The sequence below is a fragment of the Leucoraja erinacea genome, chromosome 12 (assembly GCF_028641065.1).
Source record: "Leucoraja erinacea ecotype New England chromosome 12, Leri_hhj_1, whole genome shotgun sequence".
NCBI lineage: Eukaryota > Metazoa > Chordata > Chondrichthyes > Rajiformes > Rajidae > Leucoraja > Leucoraja erinaceus.
The window spans coordinates 24,824,213-24,846,115 of NC_073388.1; the positions used below are offsets into that span (position 1 = coordinate 24,824,213).

The window sequence follows — 21,903 nt, forward strand, 5'->3', positions numbered from 1 at the left end:
TAATTTTCAGTTTATTCCAGTAATATCATCAATTGAGAAACTCAAGTTATCAATTTGAATCATTATGCTATGATAGAAACATCAGTTCTCTGGCCAGTTGAATATTTTTACCAAATCCTTGAGTCATTGAGTACAACATAGAAACAGGCCCTACAACATAGAAACAGGCCATGTCAATGCTAACCTTTTTTTGTCCATGTAAACCAATCCCATTAGTGTGTACTAGGTCAATATTCTTCTATATCTTGCTTATTTAAGTCCATGTTTAAGTCTGTAACTATTCAATTCTAATATCTTGTCTGGCAATGGGTTCTGGATAAAATAACTGGAACATTGATTTCTCAAAACGCATTCATAGTCTTGGACTCATTTTTGGGCATAATACAGAAATAGAAGAAAGAAACTGAAACCTATTTCATACATCTATAAAGATTTTTTTGTTTAGAATCAGGCAGGTCCTCCAAACCCAAGGAGAGCAGAGAAATTACCTCAGTTAAAAATAAAGATGCTGTTCTTCAGTAGCTTTAAATTGCAACTATGTTTAGGAAGTATTATGAGCAATTCCCAATTTGTTGGCTCTGGGCTGTACTATCAAAATTCTATGTTAAAGAATTCCTCAGGTAATGTAAAAATTACCAGATCATGTTTAAAGCAAGATATTTTTTGTTGAGAGCAATTTAATGTAGACAATGATGAGTGCTGGTTATGTAGATTAATATTAAATATTTAACCCAATTCAAACATCAATAAAAATTTGTTCATCCCAGAAGTGAAGATTTATCAGTAATTTCTTGCTCGACCAAGTGCAAAATGTGAAACAGAAAGTCTGTATATCAAATTGTATATGTTAATTCCATCATCTTCTCTCTATCCCTCCCCTTCCCAGCTCAACAAAAGTATGTGTTTCACCATGGGGAGAGCTTATAATTAATCCTTGGGTGTCAAATGAATGTTGCCATTTTCATAATCCACACAAATGATCTAAGAACATCAGTGAAGTTCAACTGAAAGGTCCAGTCACGGATGTTTAAACCATGGGGTTCATGCTGTTCTTAGAATAATTGCATGATCTGCAGAACTCTGGGGTTACAATACATTTATGTACGACAACCACAAATTATGTTTCTCTTGAATTGGCAGCTGCTAGTGTTCAGAATAGACATGGCCACATAGCTACAATACTTCTTATTTTGCATTAATAAGCTTACCACAAGCAAAGCCAATATGTAGTAGACCTACTATTTATTATGACAAAAGAATAAAACAATTCGACAAAAAATAGCAAATCAAAGGCCAAAACAACACGTTGAAAGCAGAAAGAAATTAATCGTCTAAGTTCTGGAATAGTGCATTTAACTAATGATAAGCAATCATTGCGCGATGGAATACTGCTTCAGTGAGATAGAATGTGCACATAATAAAGGCTAATTATTTCCTCCTGGAATTAGCTGAACCTAAAAGCAAATGATGTAAAGATTGCACAAGACATGTTGTGCCACTCCTCATGATCTGAGCTTTTCTTTCTTCCTTGGACATTCCGTCATTCTCAAAAACTGCTCTTGCTAGAACTAAAGAAATAGTTCTAGGAATGTCTGCTGTCCATTGTGATCTTGTTCAACATTTTTCTCAAATTCATATTTTCTAACTGATCTTTCAACAGCAAAACTTCATCTTGCCATTAAATCTTATAATTATTAATTCAGCTGGTGCAGAAAGGAACTAATAATATTCTTCCTCGTAAGTGTCTGTATTCAGACAATAGAGTATGGCTGCTCCAAGCATAAAGATAGTGCCACCCCAGGCAATACCGTAGCCCCAGTTGAATTCATGATATGTCCTCAGTGTATTGGCATCAATGAACTTGATGGGATATAAAATCAGGGCACAAACCTGCAAAACAACTGAAAGACAAATATTGATCAAGAACAGACTGAGAATGAAAGGTAATAGACAATGCACAATACTATTCCCTGTGTAGCAAACAACATTTTCGAGCTGGAAAATAGTTTTGCCTGTTATTACAAGCTAGGAAATAATTTCAATCTGGCAAGTGCAGGTTACCTTCTACCACTTTAGAGACATTTGTATTTCTGTTTCCAAGCTTCTCTAGTGCTCCACTCTAATTACAAATATTGGATGGATTGAAACTATACATTTTTTATAATTGTACTCTCCTAACTTACCATACCTCCCCAGGGCATCCACCCGTCAATTCTAAAGCCTGGGGCTGCAGCAAGATGTCGATTAGCACAAGGCTGACTCTGGCATGGAGATGTTCTCTACAGTGACATATTTCTGAGTGTAGAGAAGTTATTTTGATGGGGATTTAAGAACAAATGTCCATATTAAGTATGAGACAATCATCAATTAAAAAAATATACTACGAGAGTTATTCAATATAATCCTAGCCTTTACTACTTTGACATTTACTTTTAAGACCAGGCTTTAATTCTGAAGCATGCGCTTAACATACTGATCTCATAACCCTAATATGCATTCTGCTCATTATCAATCAAGTGGTTGATATGGAATGCAGGCTTGTGCAACAGTATGCAGAAAAACAAATTCCTGCTCTTAAAAAAAAACAATTTTGAAAAATCTATATCCCCTTTCCGATCAGACAAACTAACTGCACTATAATCAACTTGTTGTGTGCTGGCTTCCCCAGCTTGGATGGTGTGAACATTTGGTTAGTAATCATCACTCTCAGTATCAGTGTTAAATAGCAAGAAACATTTGCTTGTTAGCCAAATGTTAATTGAAATTCCCCTCTGAGTTTTTGCAACCAAATTGCAATGCCCAAATATGGTGAAGTCATTCAAGAAGATAAATTAAAGCACCCATGGAATGCAAGGGTGGGAGGAGGAGAAATACATGGTCTGAATTCCCTCATTTGCTCATTGGAAAGGAACTTCTCATGATGGTTATACATTAATTTTAAATCAGTTGGGTTTATATATGACACATGATGTTGCTCATCTACAAAAAAACTGCCCAGAAACACGCTACTAACCTTTCCCCGGAGAGGGATTTTTAAATTTATTTTCTTCTAATTACAGCATATCAGGTGTAGTGTGATGCCTAACATTTAGAAATCATTTATGTTTATATTACATGCATGACTATTCTCAAGAATAGTTATCCTCCAGGAGTCTGTCCTAGATACTTGTTACTGGCTGGATAGGAGAAAACAAAATACTTTTTTCTAAAAAAAACACTTGCCCCAGAATAATTGTCAATCTCCAGCAATGATTGAACTGCTATTCTCACTTTGAGTAACAATCAAAACATATTGAATTTTCTCCAGTAAACAATCCTCACCTGAAATGAACAGCATAACAGAAATGGTCCTGTAACAGCGTTTGTGAGCACCCTTGCAAAGTGAGATCACAGCGAAGAGGAATGCAATGAGAGTGATAGATCCCCCGGCAAGTAGTAACACCAGTGTAGCGATCTGCCAGTCTAGAGGAAGAAACAAGAAATTAAAAAACAGATCATCTGAAGGAGCAATCTTATTTGGGAGCTAAAATAATTTAGCTGGGGTTTGGTGTTGGTTGAGTAGACTGCAAACCTACTTCAGCATACGAGCAAATGTGCTGTGGGACAAGATTAGAATACCTAGAGTAATGTTTAACAATATTATATAAAAATATAATGAGTACAGGAGACATTTTACAATTGATTTATCTCACACATGGATGAGCAGATCAGGATAATTAGGTTGAAGTTATTAATCTTATATTCCAGCAAGGTGGTGGTTATCTCAGTGGCCACAATATTACTGATATTGCAACTGCTCAGTCCTGGATGTGAAAACCAATGAATGTCCTGCCTTGTCTGCCTAAAAATCATATTGTTCCCCCAGTGAACAATAACTGGACATCGTGACTTTTCATTGAAAATATGTTTTTTTTAAATATATCACCATATAACAATTGCAGCACGGAAACAGGCCATCTCGGCCCTTCAAGTCCGTGCTGAACACTTATTTTCCCCTAGTCCCATCTACCTGCATTCAGACCATAACCCTCCATTCCTTTCCCGTTCATATACCTATCGAATTTATTTTGAAATGATAAAATCGAACCTGCCTCCACCACTTCCACTGGAAGCTCATTCCACACAGCCACCACTCTGAGTAAAGAAGTTCCCCCTCATGTTACCCCTAAACTTCTGTCCCTTAATTCTCAAGTCATGTCCTCTTGTTTGAATCTTCCTTGCTCTCAATGGGAAAAGCTTATCCACGTCAACTCTGTCTATCCCTCTCATCATTTTAAAGACTTCTATCAAGTCTCCCCTTAACCTTCTGCGCTCCAAAGAATAAAGACCTAACTTGTTCAACCTTTCTCTGTAACTTAGTTGCTGAAACCCAGGCAACATTCTAGTAAATCTCCTCTGTACTCTCTCTATTTTGTTGAAATCCTTCCTATAATTAGGCAACCAAAATTGTACACCATACTCCAGAATTGGCCTCACCAATGCCTTGTACAATTTTAACATTACATCCCAACTTCTATACTCAATGCTCTGATTTATAAAGGCCAGCACACCAAAAACTTTCTTTACCACCCTATCTACATGAGATTCCACCTTCAGGGAACTATGCACAGTTATTCCTAGATCCCTCTGTTCAACTGCATTCCTCAATTCACTACCATTTACCATGTACGTACTATTTTGATTTGTCCTGCCAAGATGTAGCACCTCACACTTATCAGCATTAAACTCCATCTGCCATCTTTCAGCCCACTCTTCCAAATGGCCTAAATCTCTCTGTAGACTTTGAAAATCTACTTCATTATCCACAACACCACCTATCTTTGTATCATCTGCATACTTACTAATCCAATTTACCACACCATCATCCAGATCATTGATGTACATGACAAACAACAGTGGACCCAACACAGATCCCTGAGGCACCCCACTAGTCACTGGCCTCCAACCTGACAAACAGCCATCCACCATTACTCTCTGGCATCTCCCATTCAGCCACTGTTGAATTCATCTTGCTACACCACCATTAATACCCAACAATTGAAATTATTAACCAACCTTCCATGAGGAACCTTGTCAAAGACCTTACTGAAGTCCATATAGACAACATCCACTGCTTTACCCTCATCAATTTCCCAATTTCCTCTTCAAAAAATTCAAGAATATTAGTCAAACATGACCTTCCAGGCACAAATCCATGTTGACTGTTCCTAATCAGACCCTGTTTATCCAGATGCTTATATATATTATCTCTAAGTATCCTTTCCATTAATTTTCCCACCACTGACGTCAAACTAACAGGTCTATAATTGCTAGGTTTACTCTTAGAACCTTTTTAAAATAATAGAACAACATGCGCAGTACGCCAATCCTCCGGCATTATTCCCGTTTCTAATTACATTTGAAATATTTCTGTCATAGCCCCTGCTATTTCTACACTAACTTCCCTCAATGTCCTAGGGAATATCCTGTCAGGACCTGGAGACTTATCCATTTTCATATTTTTGAAAAGCGTCCGTACTTCCTCTTCTTTGAAACTCATAGCTTCCATAGCTACTCTATTTGTTTCCCTTACCTCACATAATATGATTGAACTCTGGTTTTCTTTAATACACTATTGAATAGCCAACATTTCCCAACAAGCAAATTTTGATGGAGGCTTTGTGCACATTCATGAACCATTTTCTCGGTCCACTTGGTAACCACTTGCTATGACGGATCTAAGAATTGTGCCGGTTTCCAGTATTAGGATATAAACAATGTGGTCTGCCCAAATGTCTTGACCGACCGAAAGCAGATATGGTCTCAATGATGGGAATGTTTTTCTCTGGGAGAAGTTGTGGATGTCAGTTTGTTTATCTTTCCAGTGGATTTGGAGATTTTGTGGAGTGTTGGTAGTATCTTTCCAGTCCCTTGAAATGCCTGCTTTAGATAGTCTAAGGCGTAAGAGTGTGTAGGAGGACAGGGATCACTACTGCCTAATACCTGTAAGGTCTCCAGATTCAGAGAGGGTTTCTTCACAGTTGTTATCAGGCCACTGAACCATCCTATCACCAACTAGACAGTGGTCCTAAGCTACCATCTACCTCATTAGGAAACTTTGAACTATCTTTAACGGGCTTATTTGGACTTTATCTTGCACTGAATGTTATAAAATTCCTATGCTGTGAAAAGAATAGCCAACTTCAAATCAGTTAATTATGGGCTAAAACCTGGCATGATTTTGGAAGTGGTTGTACTTTCCCTTCATCAGTGGAAGGACAGCCTATTTTCCCCAATCACATCCACACCCAACCCTCTTCACAAAGTGGAAATATCTCTCAATTTGCTGTTGGAATCTGGGTAATTAATCTAACAATTTTGTTTAATGTACCAAGGAACTGTAAATGCTGGCTTACACCAAAGACAGACACAAAATGCGTCCGTCTAGGACAGGCAAAGTTTTTGGTCGGATCCCTTCTTCGGTGATGAAGCGGTTCCCTTCCAAAACAGTGGCAATGTTACGATGCTGCCTGACCCGCTGAGTTACTCCTGCAAATTGTTACTTTTGAAATACAAATTTTTATTAATTACCTTCCTGAACTTAGAGATCTTAAATAAAGTGCAGACTTAAATTCAAATTCGTTAAAGAAAATAGATTAATATATTTTGGAAGTGCAACTTCAATTTCCCAGCATGTGCCCTAAATTATCACACTGCTCTTTTCTCACTGCGACATAATATTGTTCAGAAATATAAGCATCATAACAATGAGGTTGTACTGTTAAATCCTGCATAGTTGGTATTTGAATGCAAACAAAATTTATAGATTTAAGTATATATACTTTCACAATGATTGTGCAGTTGAACTACAGCAGAATTAAACAGACACACAGAAACAGATGCAATCACAGGTCCTGTGGTTTCCACAACAGCTGCTACTTTGGGGGTGTTAAGAATTTGCAGTTGTTTGGAATTGAAGTGCAGGGCACCATGGAAACGACTTAGTTATTAGCATACTCTTAAGGCTAAACAAACACTTCATAATTCGACCCAAGTGAAGGCAAAGCCAAAGATCTTACAGCAGCTGCCTATACTGCCCAACTGTCTTTCTACCCATGTTACCCTGTCTGTGGAGATAACAGATAGGTTGCCACTCAGAATTCACCACATTCCTAAGGAAGGAGAAACATATGTGTAATTGCTGCTGACACCTCTGGTTGAGAATATGTTGATTCATAGATCATAGATTTATAGTGAAACAACATCGAAAGAGGTTTTTTGGCCCCAACTCATCCATGCCAACCCGGATTATATTCTACACAACTATTTGCCTGCATTTAACCCATAATCCCTCTTTTAGGATACGATAAACTTTTCCTATCCATGTATTTGCTAAATGTCTTTTAAATGTTGTAATTATACCTGCCTTTGCCACCTCCACCGGCAGCTCAACCATACACCTACCACTGTCTGTGCAAAATTTGCCCTTCAGATCCTTTTTACATTTTTTCTCCTCATATCTCAGACCCGTGGCCTCTAGTTTTAGAATCCAATACTTTGGGGGAAACGACTGTGCCTATTTAGTCAGCTATCCCTCTCATAACATTAGAAACCTTTATCATGTCACACCTCTGCCTCATTTGCTCCAGAGAAACCAGTCCTAGCCTATCCAGTCTCTCCTTATATTTCAAACCCTCCAGTTCAAACAATATTCACGTGAATCTTTTCTGTACCCTCTCTAGCTTATTCGTATCATTTTTATAGTGAGGCAATCAAAATTTCACACAATGCTCCAACTGCAGCTTTCACCCATATTGGTTATACCTTCACAGGTCCTTGACTAAGTCAATGAAAGGAACTTTATGATTTGAAGCTTTATCTGACCAACTTCAATTACTCCATCTTTTCAAAGGAAGGAATTCCTTAGTGTGTCAGGTCCATTAGGAATGTGAGTAGGGCATTTAGGTCCCTGAACCAGTCAGGCCATTCTGTTGCAGAGGCCAAGATCAGCATCTGTTTGTCATTCAGCGCTAATTTTTACCTTATGGGCCTGTCCCACTTAGGCAACTTTTTAGGTGACTGCAGACCATGCAGTCGCCACATGATCACCACATGTGTGTGGGTGGTTGCTGGGGAGTCGCTTTCATGGTCGTTGCCTCATTATAGTCGCCGTGAATTTTTCAACGTTGAAAAAGTAGCGGTGACTAGAATGAAGCTGCCATGGAGAGTAGCGAGAATCTCGTGTCCGTCGGTGGGTCGCCAGGAGGCCCTAATGGGTTGCCAGGTCGATGTTTCTCATAGGTTCTCGTAGGTTGTAACCGGTGCTGACCCGTGAATTTCATTGGGGAAAAAAAATGTAAGCAGTAGTTTTCAGAACCAAGGATAACCGACCGGTAATGTTAATGTCTGCCGAGCTTCACAGCCGTGTATCTCTGGTTTCTTAAAAGTTGTGTCTACTCCTTCTCCCTCTCTTTTTAAGGACTTACCGTTCACTGTACTTAGCTGTCTTAATTACAGTGCCAACCTTCCTGTTCATCGCGGTGTGTGTCTGTATCACCTTGGCTTTGCATCACGGGAATTTCACTCAGACAGCATTCCCCCGCTTCCCCTGTCCCCCGCCTGCATTACAGGCTGATGAAGGAAACGGTGTGTGCGTGTGTGTGTGCGTGTGTGTGTGTGTGTGTGCGTGCGGGGGGGGAGAGAGAGAGGGGGAGGGGAGAGGGGAGGGGGGGGGGGAGGGGGGGAGGGAGAGAGAGAGGGAGAGGGGGGGAGAGGGGGGGAGGGGGGGGAGAGAGAGAGAGAGAGGGGAGAGAGAGAGAGAGGGGGAGAGAGGGGGGGGGGGAGAGAGGGAGAGAGAGAGAGAAAGAGGAGGGGGAGAGAGAGAGGGGGGGGGAGAGAGGGGAAGGAGGGGAAGGGAGGGAGGCAGAGAAAGAGAGAGGGAGAGAGAGAGAGAGAGAGAGGGGGGGAGAGAGAGAGAGAAGCAGGGCTGCCAACTCCCATGCATTGAGCGTGAGAATCACGCATTTCACCAAATTCTCACGCTGATCACAAATTTCTCTCGCTCTGTTGTGAAATTCAAAACTCATATCAACTGCATGGGCCACGGGTGTTGGAAGCGGAACCAGCGGCGGGGACAGATGCAGACGGGGAGCGGGGCTGGAGAGTGTTTTCCGGGCTGGCGAGTCGCTCACTGCAGCTCCAGCCATGGAGCAGCCTCAGTGCAAGAGTTCCGGGCAGTTGGAGGCGTCGAAGCATTGCGCTGCTGCCGTGAGAGTCCCTGTGCCGAATTCGCCCAGGTGACCGGCATGGATCAGGCTGCGGCTCGGTGCATCCTGGAGGACAACCAGTGGCTGCTGGAAGTAAGTACCAAGCACTGGGTAGATACGGTGGAAGATAGCGGACTTCAAATGGGGGTGGTTGGTGAAAGCATCCTGCTTGCCTGCTAGATTTTCACTTACTGTAACTGCAGGAAAAATGTTCCCGATGTTGGGGGCGCTCAGAACCATAGGTCACAGTTTAAGAATAAAGGGGGGGGGGGCAGTTAGGACTGCGATGAGAACAAACTTTCTTCATGCAGAGAGTTGTGAATCTGTGGAATTCTCTGCCACAGAAGGCAGTGCAGGCCAATTCACTGGATGTTTTCAAGAGCGAGTTACATTTAGTTCTTGGGGCTAACGACACCAAGGGATATGGGGAAAAAACAGGAAAGAGGTACTGATTTCAGATGAATAGCCATGATCATATTGAATGGCAGTGCTGGCTCGAAGGGCCGATGGCCTATTCCTGCACCTATTTTCTATGCTTGAGTATATGGCAATAAAACTCGATCACTTGATTTTGAAGCATTCATGCATGGTGGAGGTATAATGTAATAGAGTGATACAGTGTGAAAACAGGCCCTTCGGCGCAACTTGCCCACACCCGCCAACATGTCCCAGCTACGCCACCTGCTTTTGGTCCATACCTCCAAACCTGTCCGATCCATGTATCAGTCTAAATTTTTCTTAAATGTTGGGATGGTCCCCGCCTCAACAACCTCCTCTGGCAGCTTGTTTCATACACCCATCACCCTTTGTGTGGATAAAGTTACCCTTTAAAAAGTTACCTCTTAAAAATACTTCATGCAAAAAACATTGAAATCACACTTCTACAGTGCACTAAAACATGATTTTAATACATCAAATTTCAAAAAGTTCCTACCCTGGGAGGGGGAACACCCTTCTTCCACACCCTCTCCCCACTCGGTTGCTCCACTCCCTCACCGGGTACCCCCAAGGCCAGTGATCAGTGATCGCACAGCCTCCCCCCTTTCAAAAATGCTCCAATCCAATTTAAAGCATATATATTGCATTCAAGTGTAAGTTAAAAGACTCGCTACAGTATGCACCATATTGCACAATTTCAAGCTGAAAAATGCAAATACCAATCGAAGGGGGGCACCTCTCTCCCCCACCCACACCCCCCCCCCCCACCCCCCCCAGTCGCTATACTCCCTCGGGCTTGGTCTCTCGTAATTTCTCACTCCCAACTCTCACCCAATGTTGGCAGCCCTGCATCTATTGATCCCAATCTTGAAAAATTAAGCACTTTTTGTGAAAAAGTATTAACTGATATCACTCCTATATCATCTGGCATTAATTTTAAGATTGTTTTCTAGTCTGGTTTGCCCAATAAAGGAGCTCATGTTTCTGTATCCACCTTATCAAATCTCTTTAGCAATTTTAAATACCTCAAAATATTTGATCATTCTCAGGGGAATACAAAACAAGGTTTATGATTATCATGGCAACCCGAGCCATATTTATGTTGTGAGATTGAATTCCACACAAGTGAGCATTTTGTTCTGGCCATGAAGCTTCTCCTTTATCAAATACATATGGCTTGTGGTCTATCCCAAATGCACTTGCAGAATGAAATAAAAAAGTCTATTGGCAACCTATAAAACATTACAACTTTGGACATTCTAGCTCTTTCTCCCCTCTGTAATCCAGAAACAGGACACAGTGCCAAAACTATTCCCTCAAAGAATATCCTATGGTACAGTCATTATCAGAAAACTGTCAGACTGGCTAGAATATTTGAAAAGAGCTTTTAAAAAATTAATCATTGATGCATTGCAATATGTTCTTTGTGGATCTGCTTCACTCAATAGTTGTTCCCTTCAAATCAATACAAGACAACTCATTTTGATCAGCTTAACAGTTCCCTGCCACACACACCGGGAAACTCACAAATTTGGTGTCAGATTAATGCTAACACATTTCTGGGATGGAAGTGGCAAGGGAGTTAAATTGATATTAGTGCTCATGGGTAGGGAGAGGAATTGAGGAAAAGCACACAGCAGAGTCCAAGTCCTTATTGTCATGTAATGACCTTGCCAGATGTGCATGAATAGTGGGTAAGGGCAGAATTGACTTCAGCTGCAATGCTCCGAGGATTTTGAATTTGAGTTTAGTTTATTGTCGCATGTACCGAGGTACAGTGAAAAGCTTTTGTTGCTGCTAACCAGTCAGTGGAGAAACAATACATGATTACAATTGCGCCATTCACAGACGCATTTAGAGTGTTAGAGATACAGCGTGGAAACAGACCCTTCGGCCCACCGAATCCGTGCCAGCAAGCGATCCCCCATCATTAACAACACCCTACACGCACTAGGGACAATTTACATTTATACCAAGCCAATTAACCTACAAACCTGTATGTCTTTGGAGTGTGGGAGGACATCGAAGATCTCAGAGAAAACCCATGCGGTCACAGGGAGAATGTACAAACTTTATACACACAGCACCCTTGGTCGGGATCAAACCCGGGTCTTTGGCGCTGCAAGGCAGTACCTCTACTACTGCGCCGCCCATACATAATAAAGGGAATAACGCAAATAACATTTAGTGCAAGATAAAATCCAGTAAAGTTCAATCAAAGATAGTCTGAGGGTCTCCAATGAGATAGATAGTAGTTCAGGACTGCTCTCTAGGAGGGAGGAGGGAGAAGAGGGAGTGGCCAGGGTGCATCTCATCGTTGATTACGCTGGTAGCCTTGCCGAGGCAGCGTGAGGTATAAATGGAGTCAATGGAAGGGAGGTTGGTTTGTGTGATGGTCTGGGCTACGTCCACAATTCTCTGCAATTTCTTGCGGTCTTGGATGGAGTTTTTCCACAACTGTGCTGTGATGCATCCCAATAAAGTGACCTTACCAGTACTTTGGTGATACACTTTTCAACACAAATTGAGAACATTCAGCCCATTATTTCAATGCTGGTTAAATATACAACTAATCTCAATTCCCAGCTTTCAACCTGCAACCATGCAGATTATGACACACCGTGTACCCTTTAAGATACTTTTCAAAAGTGAAAACCATTTTTGCCTCCACTGTCCTCTCGGAGAGAAAGACACACCCATCTCTCAGTAAAGTTACCGTACACAAATTCTCCCTGGTTATTTAATTCATTCATTCAGCGGAGGCATTATTGGGAGTCCATTATTTTAAGGATACAGCATGGAACCAGGCTCTTCAGCTCACTGAATCCATGCTGACCATACACTATTTCAATCCTATACACTAGGGACAATTTACAGATGCCACTTAACCTACAAACCAGGGCATCTTTGTAATGAGCACCCATAGAAAACTCATGTGGTCACGGAGAATGTACAAACTCTGTACAGACACCATTTGTAGTCAGGATCAAACCCGGGTCTCTGGTGTTGTAAGGCAGCAAATCTGCCGTTGCACCACTGTGCCGCCCCATGTCCATCCCAAATCACTGTTAAATAGAAATTAAAATGGAAATTCTAGAAGTCAGCTGATTGGACTCAATTGAGAGGGAAATTGAATTATTATTTTCCTGTTGACGATCTTTCAAGAGATAAAAGATGCCTGCAGAAAGTTGGATGAAAGGCCTGCTGAATGTTTTGAGGTCTTTCTGTTTTTATTTCAAATTTACAGCAGCTGCATTCACATATATATGTATATATGTATCAGTGTCCATAGATACATACATAAATATGCGCACACACACACAGATACATGTAAAAACAAACAACAATAATAGTGTGAAAACATAAAACCAATGCCTCCAGGTCTATGTAGTTCAGAACTTATTTGGAGGATGTAGTGTTTAATAGCCTGCTGGCTCTAGGGAAGAAGCCATTCCAGGATGATACCGTTTTCAGGCTCCTGTACCAGGAGTGAAATGAGTGTGTGGCTAAGGTGGTGTATGTCTGATGATGCTGGCTGCATGTTTGAGGCAGCGACTCCTGTAAATCCCTTTGATAGTGGGGAGATCAGAACCCGTGATGGACTGGGCTGTGTTCACCACTTTTTGCAGACAACTGAAGAAGGGTCTCGAACCAAATCGTCACCCATTCTGTCTCTCCAGAGATGCTACCAGTCCCGCTGAGTTACTCCAGCATTTTGTGCCTAAAGGCTGATTGTGGTTGGTGTGTGTTTTGGATAAACAGTACCTGATTATTTTGCTTGGGTAGCTTACAATACAAAAGGTATTAACGATGAATTCTCCAATTTAAATTAATAGCCCCCAACCCCGAAAGGTTTAACTTGCGTGGTGTGAACATATTTCTTCTATCATCTTTCCCCATCCCAGTCACCCTGCTCCTCTCCTCTATCTAATCATCTTCTATCCCATTAACTCCGCTCCTCTCCTTCCCTTTGTGCCCCTCGACCCATAACCCTTTCTCTGTCTTTACATTTCACTCCTCCTCTTCTTTCCTTATTGGACACCCTTTTGTGTCTTTCTCACCTCTAGCCTTCATCACTATTTCCATCCATCTGCCAATCAAACTACCTCACCTATCACTTGTCAGACGTTGCCCAACTCGTTTCCAGCTTGTTCTCCCCCCCCCCCCCCCCCCCCCCCCCCCCTCCCCTCCTTTCGACACTCTACTCAGTCCGAAAAAGAAATGTAAAAACAAATGGCAGCATATACTGGTTTACAAAAAGTGCTGGAGTACTACCTCAGCGAGACAGACAGCATCTCTGGGGAACATGTTCTTCGGGCCGGGGATGCTGTCTGACCCACTGAGTTACTCCAGCACATTGTATCTCAGTCTGAAGAAGGGCCGTCTGTACATTAGTTCCACAAAAAAAAATCCCTCCACACATGCTGCCTGAACTGCTGAGTTCCTCTAGCGCTTTGTTTTTTTTTTGCTCAATTAAACGTATGCGTTTTAATACAATGGTTGGGTGAAGTAATGGTCAGTACGTCTGTTGCTGTGGCGGAGCGAATCAAAGCAATTCAATGGCTCCAGTATATCACACATATGTCCCCTGTCACATATTGTATCTGGTTCCAGTATTGAATATTACTATTAACTTGCCAAATATACCTATTATCCGTATCAAATGAGCACTAAGAGGGCAATAAAGGACCACTGCTTCTAAAATTATTATTTTATACCATATTTCCTTAGTTAATACACATTAGTTGCAGGCTGTTATTTTTTTCAAAACAGAAGGTTCCACTCCTATTAAATAGACACATTTACTGTGGCCACAAAATGCTGGAGTAAAGGGTCTCGACCAGAAACGTCACCCATTCCTTCTCTCCAGAGATGCTGCCTGTCCCGCTGAGTTACTCCAGTATTTTGTGTCTACCTTCGATTTAAACCAGCATCCGCAATTCTTTCCTGCACATTTACTGTGTAGTTTGAGCCTTTCTTACAAGGGGGTCATTGTATCGGCATTTCACTCTTCTCCCCTAAAATTATGTTTTATTTCAGGGTTTAATTTTCAGCAGAAAGTTCCAACCAGTAAAACACAAAAAAAGTTAGAGCGTTCAAGTTTTCTACTCGGCAAAAAGTATTGGACTCCCAAGCGGGATTGCTTTTTGTTCAAGAAGGAACTGCAGATGCTGGAAGATCGAAGGTACACAACATTGCTGTTGCTTTTGCTCCCTGCTGACTCGCTCCACCGCCCCCTTCCCGTGTTATTCTCCACATTATGTGCTCACCTCCCCCAAAACAAATCGCTGCACGAGTATTACCAAACAAAGAGCAACCCTGCTCGTAATCCAACCCCGGACCGACTCTCTACACAAACAAACCCAGCCAACTTTTAAAGAATGTTAAACTATAACTGGAAGACGGCTCAAAGCAACAGCAATCAAGTCCTGGCGCGAATCAATTCCCATGACAAATATTATTCTCAAAAGTTTTTTCAACCACATCAGGCTTGACAGTGGGTTAGGGAAGGATTGTACCGGGCGAGGGAAGATTCAATCGTCAACTGGTAAAAAGTAAACACCAAGGGACTCGCTTCCGAGTTGACCTCAAACGTTGTCTTCTCAATGCAATGTGGACATTGTGCAGTAATTGTAGCAAACGTGAAAGTCCGGCCATGTTATGTGTTGATACGGCCGCCCCTACCTGTGTGTAGCACAGACTCGCAGTACCATCCAGCCATAGTTTGTTTGCAGTCATCCCAGAGAGAGAGCGAGGACCGCTGGGCAGTGACCCAGGCTGGACTCAGCAAGGAAACCACGTCCAGACTCAACGCCACGAAGACACAGATCAGGGCGATCAATTTAAACGGGCGAACGACGCGCACTTCATCCACAGCCATGATCCGCTGCGAGTACTCTCTGCGGCAGGAAGAGAAACGGCCGCTCAGCTTCTCCTTCTCCAGCCCAGCCAACCGCAGGAGGTTGTCCTTCTGGAACTGATTAGTGGAGGCTTCTGCCCACAGGATCGCAATGCCTTCACTCACTGCCGTTGATCACCCAGCAAATTGGAATGACTCCTCAGGCGGGGTTTCCGACTGCCTACGATCTATCATCGCCAAAGGCCTCTGGAAAGACAATTAAGAGCAGTTATTTTTTTAATTACTCATTTGATCTGCCGTGCCAGTGATCACAGCTAACTGATTTATTTCCATACAACCAAGTTTCAGAGAATGATACAATGCCAACGGCGAAGTAGAAGGCCATTCGACCTGATGAGTCTGTACTAACCCTGTAAAAGCGAGCCAGTTAGTTGCATTCCTGCCCTCTCCTCAAAGCCCGGAAAAGTCTTTCCCATAAGATATTTATCCAGTTCCCTCCGAGACGCAAAGTTGAATCTGCTTCCACTGACATTTGTTGCAGTACATTCCAGACCCCATCCACTTTTCTAAAATCCCTTTTCCCAGTTCAGTTTCGGTTATTCTCATTCTGCTATTCACTTTTATTCAGTGTCACCTCCTACTAGTGTTTTATCACTTTCCACACTGTGTAGGTTTTCCATGGTTTTAAACATCACTATCAAATTTTCTCCGAACCACATTTGTTCCAAAAATAATAGACTGCTTGTTTAATTGTGGCAACACTAGTGCTTCGTGAAAATGTTGGGTGATCAGCCATGATCACATTGAATGGCGGTGCAGGCTCGAAGGGCCGAATGGCCAACTCCTGCACCTATTTTCTATGTTTCTATGAAACATCATCACCTCTTCCTCTCACTTCTTATAAAGGCTCACTACTTTCTGCCACTTTGGGCCAATCAATCACACAAACCTTGAGATCTTTCTGTTCTTATACGATTTTACAATTGTGGCTTAAAGTTTATATCGTTTCTTTTCATTCTTTCCAGTAAATTGTGGCATTTTATAGGTTTCAGCATTACATTTTCAAATCCCACAGCCTTCCATTCTATGCCTTCTTGTCCTATTACTATCCTCCGAGCTCACCACACCTCACCTTGCATTATCTGCTAACTGTTTTCATTATTCTGTGGCCTTCAGCTTGCTATGCTAACATTCTGTTCTTGAGTTCTCTGCTCATACAATTTTTGTCAATAATACAAACTGTACCATACAACATTACCAAAATAAGAATTATATTGTATAATTTCTCTTTTAAAACATTCCATGACAAAGGCCAAGTAGAATGGCGTGTGACTGTGTCGGTATCTATGAAAAACTTCCTTAACCAGGGTGAGGAGCAGCATCACAAGGCAATCCTCTGACTTAAGGGGCTGTCCCACTGCGGCAACCTAATCTGTGAGTTTAGAAGAGTTTGCCCTCGACTCAAACTCACAGCATGGTCGACATGAGTTCCTAGGAGGTCCTATGAGGTCACTGGAACTCTCCTTCATGCTGGAGGGAAGTTCCAGAATACTCGCGGCCTCAGCTAGGTCGTGGAAAAATTTTCAGCATATTGTAAAATTTTCCGCTAATGAAATTTGGTCGGCATGGTTCTTTTTGACTCACAGTGCAGTGGAGTGGGGTCGCTATTTAGTTACAGGCAGTCGAGGGGAGCCATAGGCAATCTCCTTCGCTGACCGGGCATTTTGATTGGCTCATTGGAGTTTTCAGGACCAGGGAAACCGACCGGTAGGTTAAATGCCCGCTAAACTTGATTATACTTCTTAAAAGTGTCTCCCCCCCTTCTCTCTCCTTCTCTCCTCTCTCCTTCTCTCCCCTTCTCTCCCCCCCCCCCCTCCCCGCTCTCTAAAGGACTTACCGTACACTGTGCAGCCGTCTTTTACCTTCCTCTTCATCGCGGGTCTGAATTTCAGACAGCGCTCCCCAGCTTTCCCTGGCCCCTGTCTTTGCAGTGTGTGTGTGTGTGTGTGTGTGTGTGTGTGTGTGTGTGTGTGTGTGTGTGTGTGTGTGTGTGTGTGTGTGTGTGTGTGTGTGTGTGTGTGTGTGTGTGTGTGTGTGTGTGTGTGTGTGTATGCATCGGTCAATCCAGCTCGTGGTTTCAACGCGGACAATCGATCCAGCTCGAGATTTTCCAGGCGCGTGCCCTCGAGTTTGAAGGTCAAAGACACTCTTCTTAACTCGCGGACTGGGTCACCGCAGTGGGACAGCCCCTTTACAATATTTCTCCTCTCTTTACTGCTTGGCTGTGGATCAGAAGCATGAATGGCAAGAGAGTGAAATTTGAGTTGGATCCAAAATCTGTGGCTTTGATTTTCCAGAGTTGAACTGCAGTAGTGCGTGCTCTGGGTCAGGCAACATCTGTGGAAAGAGAAATAGAGTTAACATTTGAGGTCAACGCCACTCCTGGAAATAAATTACAAAAGCAATAATGAAGGAAAAACAATTCTTGATCATGTGCTGAGGGATGGATCATTGTTTATAGTTACTTCCTGCACTATTCATACCCTCTGTGTAAATAGCGTACAAAGATGAATTTCCATCCCAATTGTGCATATCATTTACCTATAGCCAATCTTCTCCACCAACTCCACTCTGCTGCCCTATTCTTATATCCCCAATAACAATTGTACCCAAAAGATCCAACTCAAACTTTTGGTTTTAGCCTTAAGCACTCAAGTATGGAGATAACGCAGGCTACATTTTTCTGTTCTCCCATCATGAAAGTTTGAGGTCATTCAAAACCCTGCTACAGAAATCCTAACATTGCATCCCTCCCCTCTGCGAATGCAGGCATAGATTGGATCGCTCTCTGTTCTTTATTAGTTCAGTGCCTGGTAGTTGGGTGTCAGTAAGAACTCCATTATGGCTGATAGACAAAGTCCTGCTCCCATGGGATAAATGTGCCTTGAACCTCAGTGGGGAAATCATGCATGCATATCCAACAATCATCCCACAGAGAACTGGGACACCACACCAGCCAATATCATGCAGTTTCAGTTGGGTGGCCGCAGATACCCTGAGGATTTCTGAAATTGATCCACAAAGTCCAGGCTGGGGTGTGGGCTTCTGGTAACATGGCTGCTGAGTTTTGGGTGAGCTGGGGATGCAACAAAAATAGGGGATACGATGATTCGCAAATGTGAAGAGTAGAGGTCAATGGGCAACCTCCAACTTGGAGAATGCACAGTAATGACAGCTGGAGACTGGGGGAGAATAGAGTAGCATGGAGAAGGAAGGATAGGGAAATTAAATTGCGAGGGAAAGGATATGGGTGAAAGAGGATGGAGCTGAGAGGGAGTGGATGGGGGAGGCAATTAGTGATAAGAAGTCAGTGGTAGGGATACTGAGGAGCAAATTCTGAAGGAGGGTAGGGTCAGGATTGGTGAGAGTAAGGGAGCAAGGCTGAGCAAAAGGGTGTGGACAAGATCCCATGTTTCTAACGTTGGGCGTGTGTGGTCAGACTGTGACTAGGGTACATATGCCTCCACATACATCACTATCGCTGAGACTGTCGAATGCTGACTTTTCTGCTTAGCTTCAACTCATCAAAATACTGGATATATTATCATTGATTTCCTCATCCAGTTATTGAGGTAATTTGCTAATAGTCAAGGCCTGAGCAGGGACCCATGCCAGAGTTCAGTAGTTTAACCCTGCCACCTTGAAAACTATTCATTAAGTAATCCTCCAACCTTACTAATATGTCGAGTGGCTAAGAATCTCAGCCTTCTTCTGAGGTTCTAACCATCATTGATACCCACATTCGATGCTGAGTGTACAAGTCACAGGGAACACTACGAGCTCTGGCATCATCCTGGCTATGGTGCGGAGGATTGATCCAGTTTAACTGCCTGTACCAAACTGTTGCAGTATATCTTCAGTCTAGCTATCCATTGGCAAAGTAAAGAACTGTCCAAGCATTTCCTGTCAAGCTAGAGCAGTACAAATCCAGCCAGACCCTTTTACTGCACCATCGGTCCACTGAATAATCAGTAAAGTGATGGACATTGTTGTCAACAGTGCTATTAGCCAGTCTTGCTCATAAAAAAAGTTGCACACCAATTGACACTTTGGATTCTGCCAAGAGGATTCATTTCCAGACTTCATTAAAGTCCTGGCCCACAAATGGACAAACTGGCCCATTTCCACAATTGATTACCACTGAATCTAAGGCAAAAACTAGTGCATGAAAGAGACATGGAATCAAGTTGAGCATTCTCTACTGATCGAATTTAGATAACACAAATGAAGATGGTTGTGACTGTTTGTGGTTATTCATCTCAGCTCTTGGACATCACAGCAGGACTTGCTCAGGTTGGTGTTAGTGGTCCAACCATCTTTAGCTGTTCCAATGATCTTTCCTCCATCATACGGACAGAAATGTGGATGTTCATAGATGATTACACAATGAACAGTTCCATTCACAATTTATAGAACATGGGGCAATCCTACCCGCCTGAAGAAAAACATGGACAATCTACAGATGTGGAGTGAGAGGTGGCAAGCAGAATCATCCCATTCATTTCCCCAAGAATGACTATCTCAACAAAGTTTAATTTGCTCTTCTTGGCATTCAAAGATATTACCATCATGGAATCCTCCACCACCAACATCGTTGGGGGAAGTTGCAGCAGGAGCATCCATATATGGGCCTTGGTGGTATATTTGATCACTGATAAAACCAACACTAATAAACATAGCTGAAGCCTACCACAATACCAGAGTCTTTTGACTGCAACAAGTGACAGACCATGCAACATCTTATTCTCTGCACCATGATCAAGAATAACCCATAGGATCATTCTACAGCAAACTGCCATGCATTGCATTGTATTCAAAGATGGAAAAGATGTGCCTTGGATGGATGGAAAGAAAACTTTCATGGAATTGCCATTGACCTGAAGCTTAATGGAAATGGTACCATAATAAAACAGCCTAAAAATTGTGCTGAGTGGTTCACCTGCTGACATGCCAGACCTTCCCACCATCACTACAGGAACATGAAGAAATACTTTGCACTTGCCTGGATGAGTTCTTCCGCGTAACACTCAAAAAGCTCAACAATATAGCAGCTGGAGGAAGCAGCCCGCTTGACTGTTCTCACCCTCCACCATTAGGATGCAGCCCATCTGAATGCCCTCCACCAGTGGGTTGCAACGTGTACCATCTACAGAATTCAATGCAGAAACTTTCAAAGCTTCATGGACAGCTCTTCCCAAAATTCATATCTTGAATCACCCTGGAGGACACAGAAGCATACCTAATTGCAAGTTCCTCACCAATCACACCCTGGCCTAACTTGATCAAAATCCAGCTCCATAGAAGGGTCCTCACTAAAGGGAATGCAATAGTTGGCTCATGACTATCCCCACAAGGACAGGTAGATAAGGCAACAAATGGTAACCTTGCCTGAGAGAGCATCTTCCCATGAGAAAATCTTTATAAAAACATCATGAAAATGTCAGTAGAAAAAATAGTTTATTCATGGACCAAAGGCCATGGTGTGAATCTTTCCAATATTCAGTGGGAAGATTTTTTTTCTTATCCAGTGTAGGAAGCTAGTCAAGTAGTTTAACAATGTGGAGATAGTAGAGGGATTAAGAGATGGTGGTTTGTTTGTCATTAATATAAATTGCCGTAAACTGATACTGCCTTTTCAAAATGATGGCCAGGGAAAAATTGTAGATATGAATGAAGAAGTAATCAAAGTTTACATCCTTGAAGAATGGCAGAACTTATGATACAGGAGGGCAAAGAGGAGCTATTGTGGGTGATTCTCTGAATGTTAGTTTAGTTTAGTTTATTGTCACTTGTACTGAAGTACAGTGGAAAGCATTTGTTGCGTGCTAACCAGCCAGCAGAAAGACTATACATGATTATAATCAATCCTTTTACAATGTATAGATACAGTACATGATAAAGGAATAGTGCAAGGTAAAGCCAGCAAAGTCCGATCAGGGATAGTCCAAGGGTCATCAAAGAGGTAGATAGTAGTTCAGCACTGTTTTCTGGTTGTGGTAGGATGATTCAGTTGCCTAATAACAGCTGGGAAGAAACTGACCCCAAATCTGGTGGTGTGTGTTTTCACACTTCTCTACCTTTTGTCTCATGGCAGAGGGGAGAGGTGGGAGAGGTGGGAGCGGCCAGGGTGTGACTCATCCTTGGTTATGCTGATGGCTATGGCAGCGTGAGGTATAAATGGAGTCGATAGAAGGGAGGTTGGTCTGTGTGATAGTCTGGGCTGCGTCCACAATTCGCTGCAATTTCTTGCAGTCTTGGATGGAGCTGTTCCCAAACCAAGCTGTGATGCATCCTGATAAG

General features: G+C 42.4%; 1 protein-coding gene across 1 annotated transcript; it reads right to left on the reverse strand.

The window, feature by feature from the left end:
* Window positions 1-1,225: 1,225 nt before the first annotated feature.
* On the reverse strand, window positions 1,226-15,735 carry LOC129702213 (transmembrane protein 47-like). Its single transcript, XM_055643861.1, has 3 exons — window positions 15,369-15,735; window positions 3,322-3,462; window positions 1,226-1,901 (listed from the first exon to the last, which is right to left on the reverse strand). Exons 1-3 carry the CDS (start codon window positions 15,562-15,564, stop codon window positions 1,720-1,722), a joined length of 519 nt encoding a protein of 172 aa, XP_055499836.1. The 5' UTR covers window positions 15,565-15,735; the 3' UTR covers window positions 1,226-1,719.
* Window positions 15,736-21,903: the final 6,168 nt, after the last annotated feature.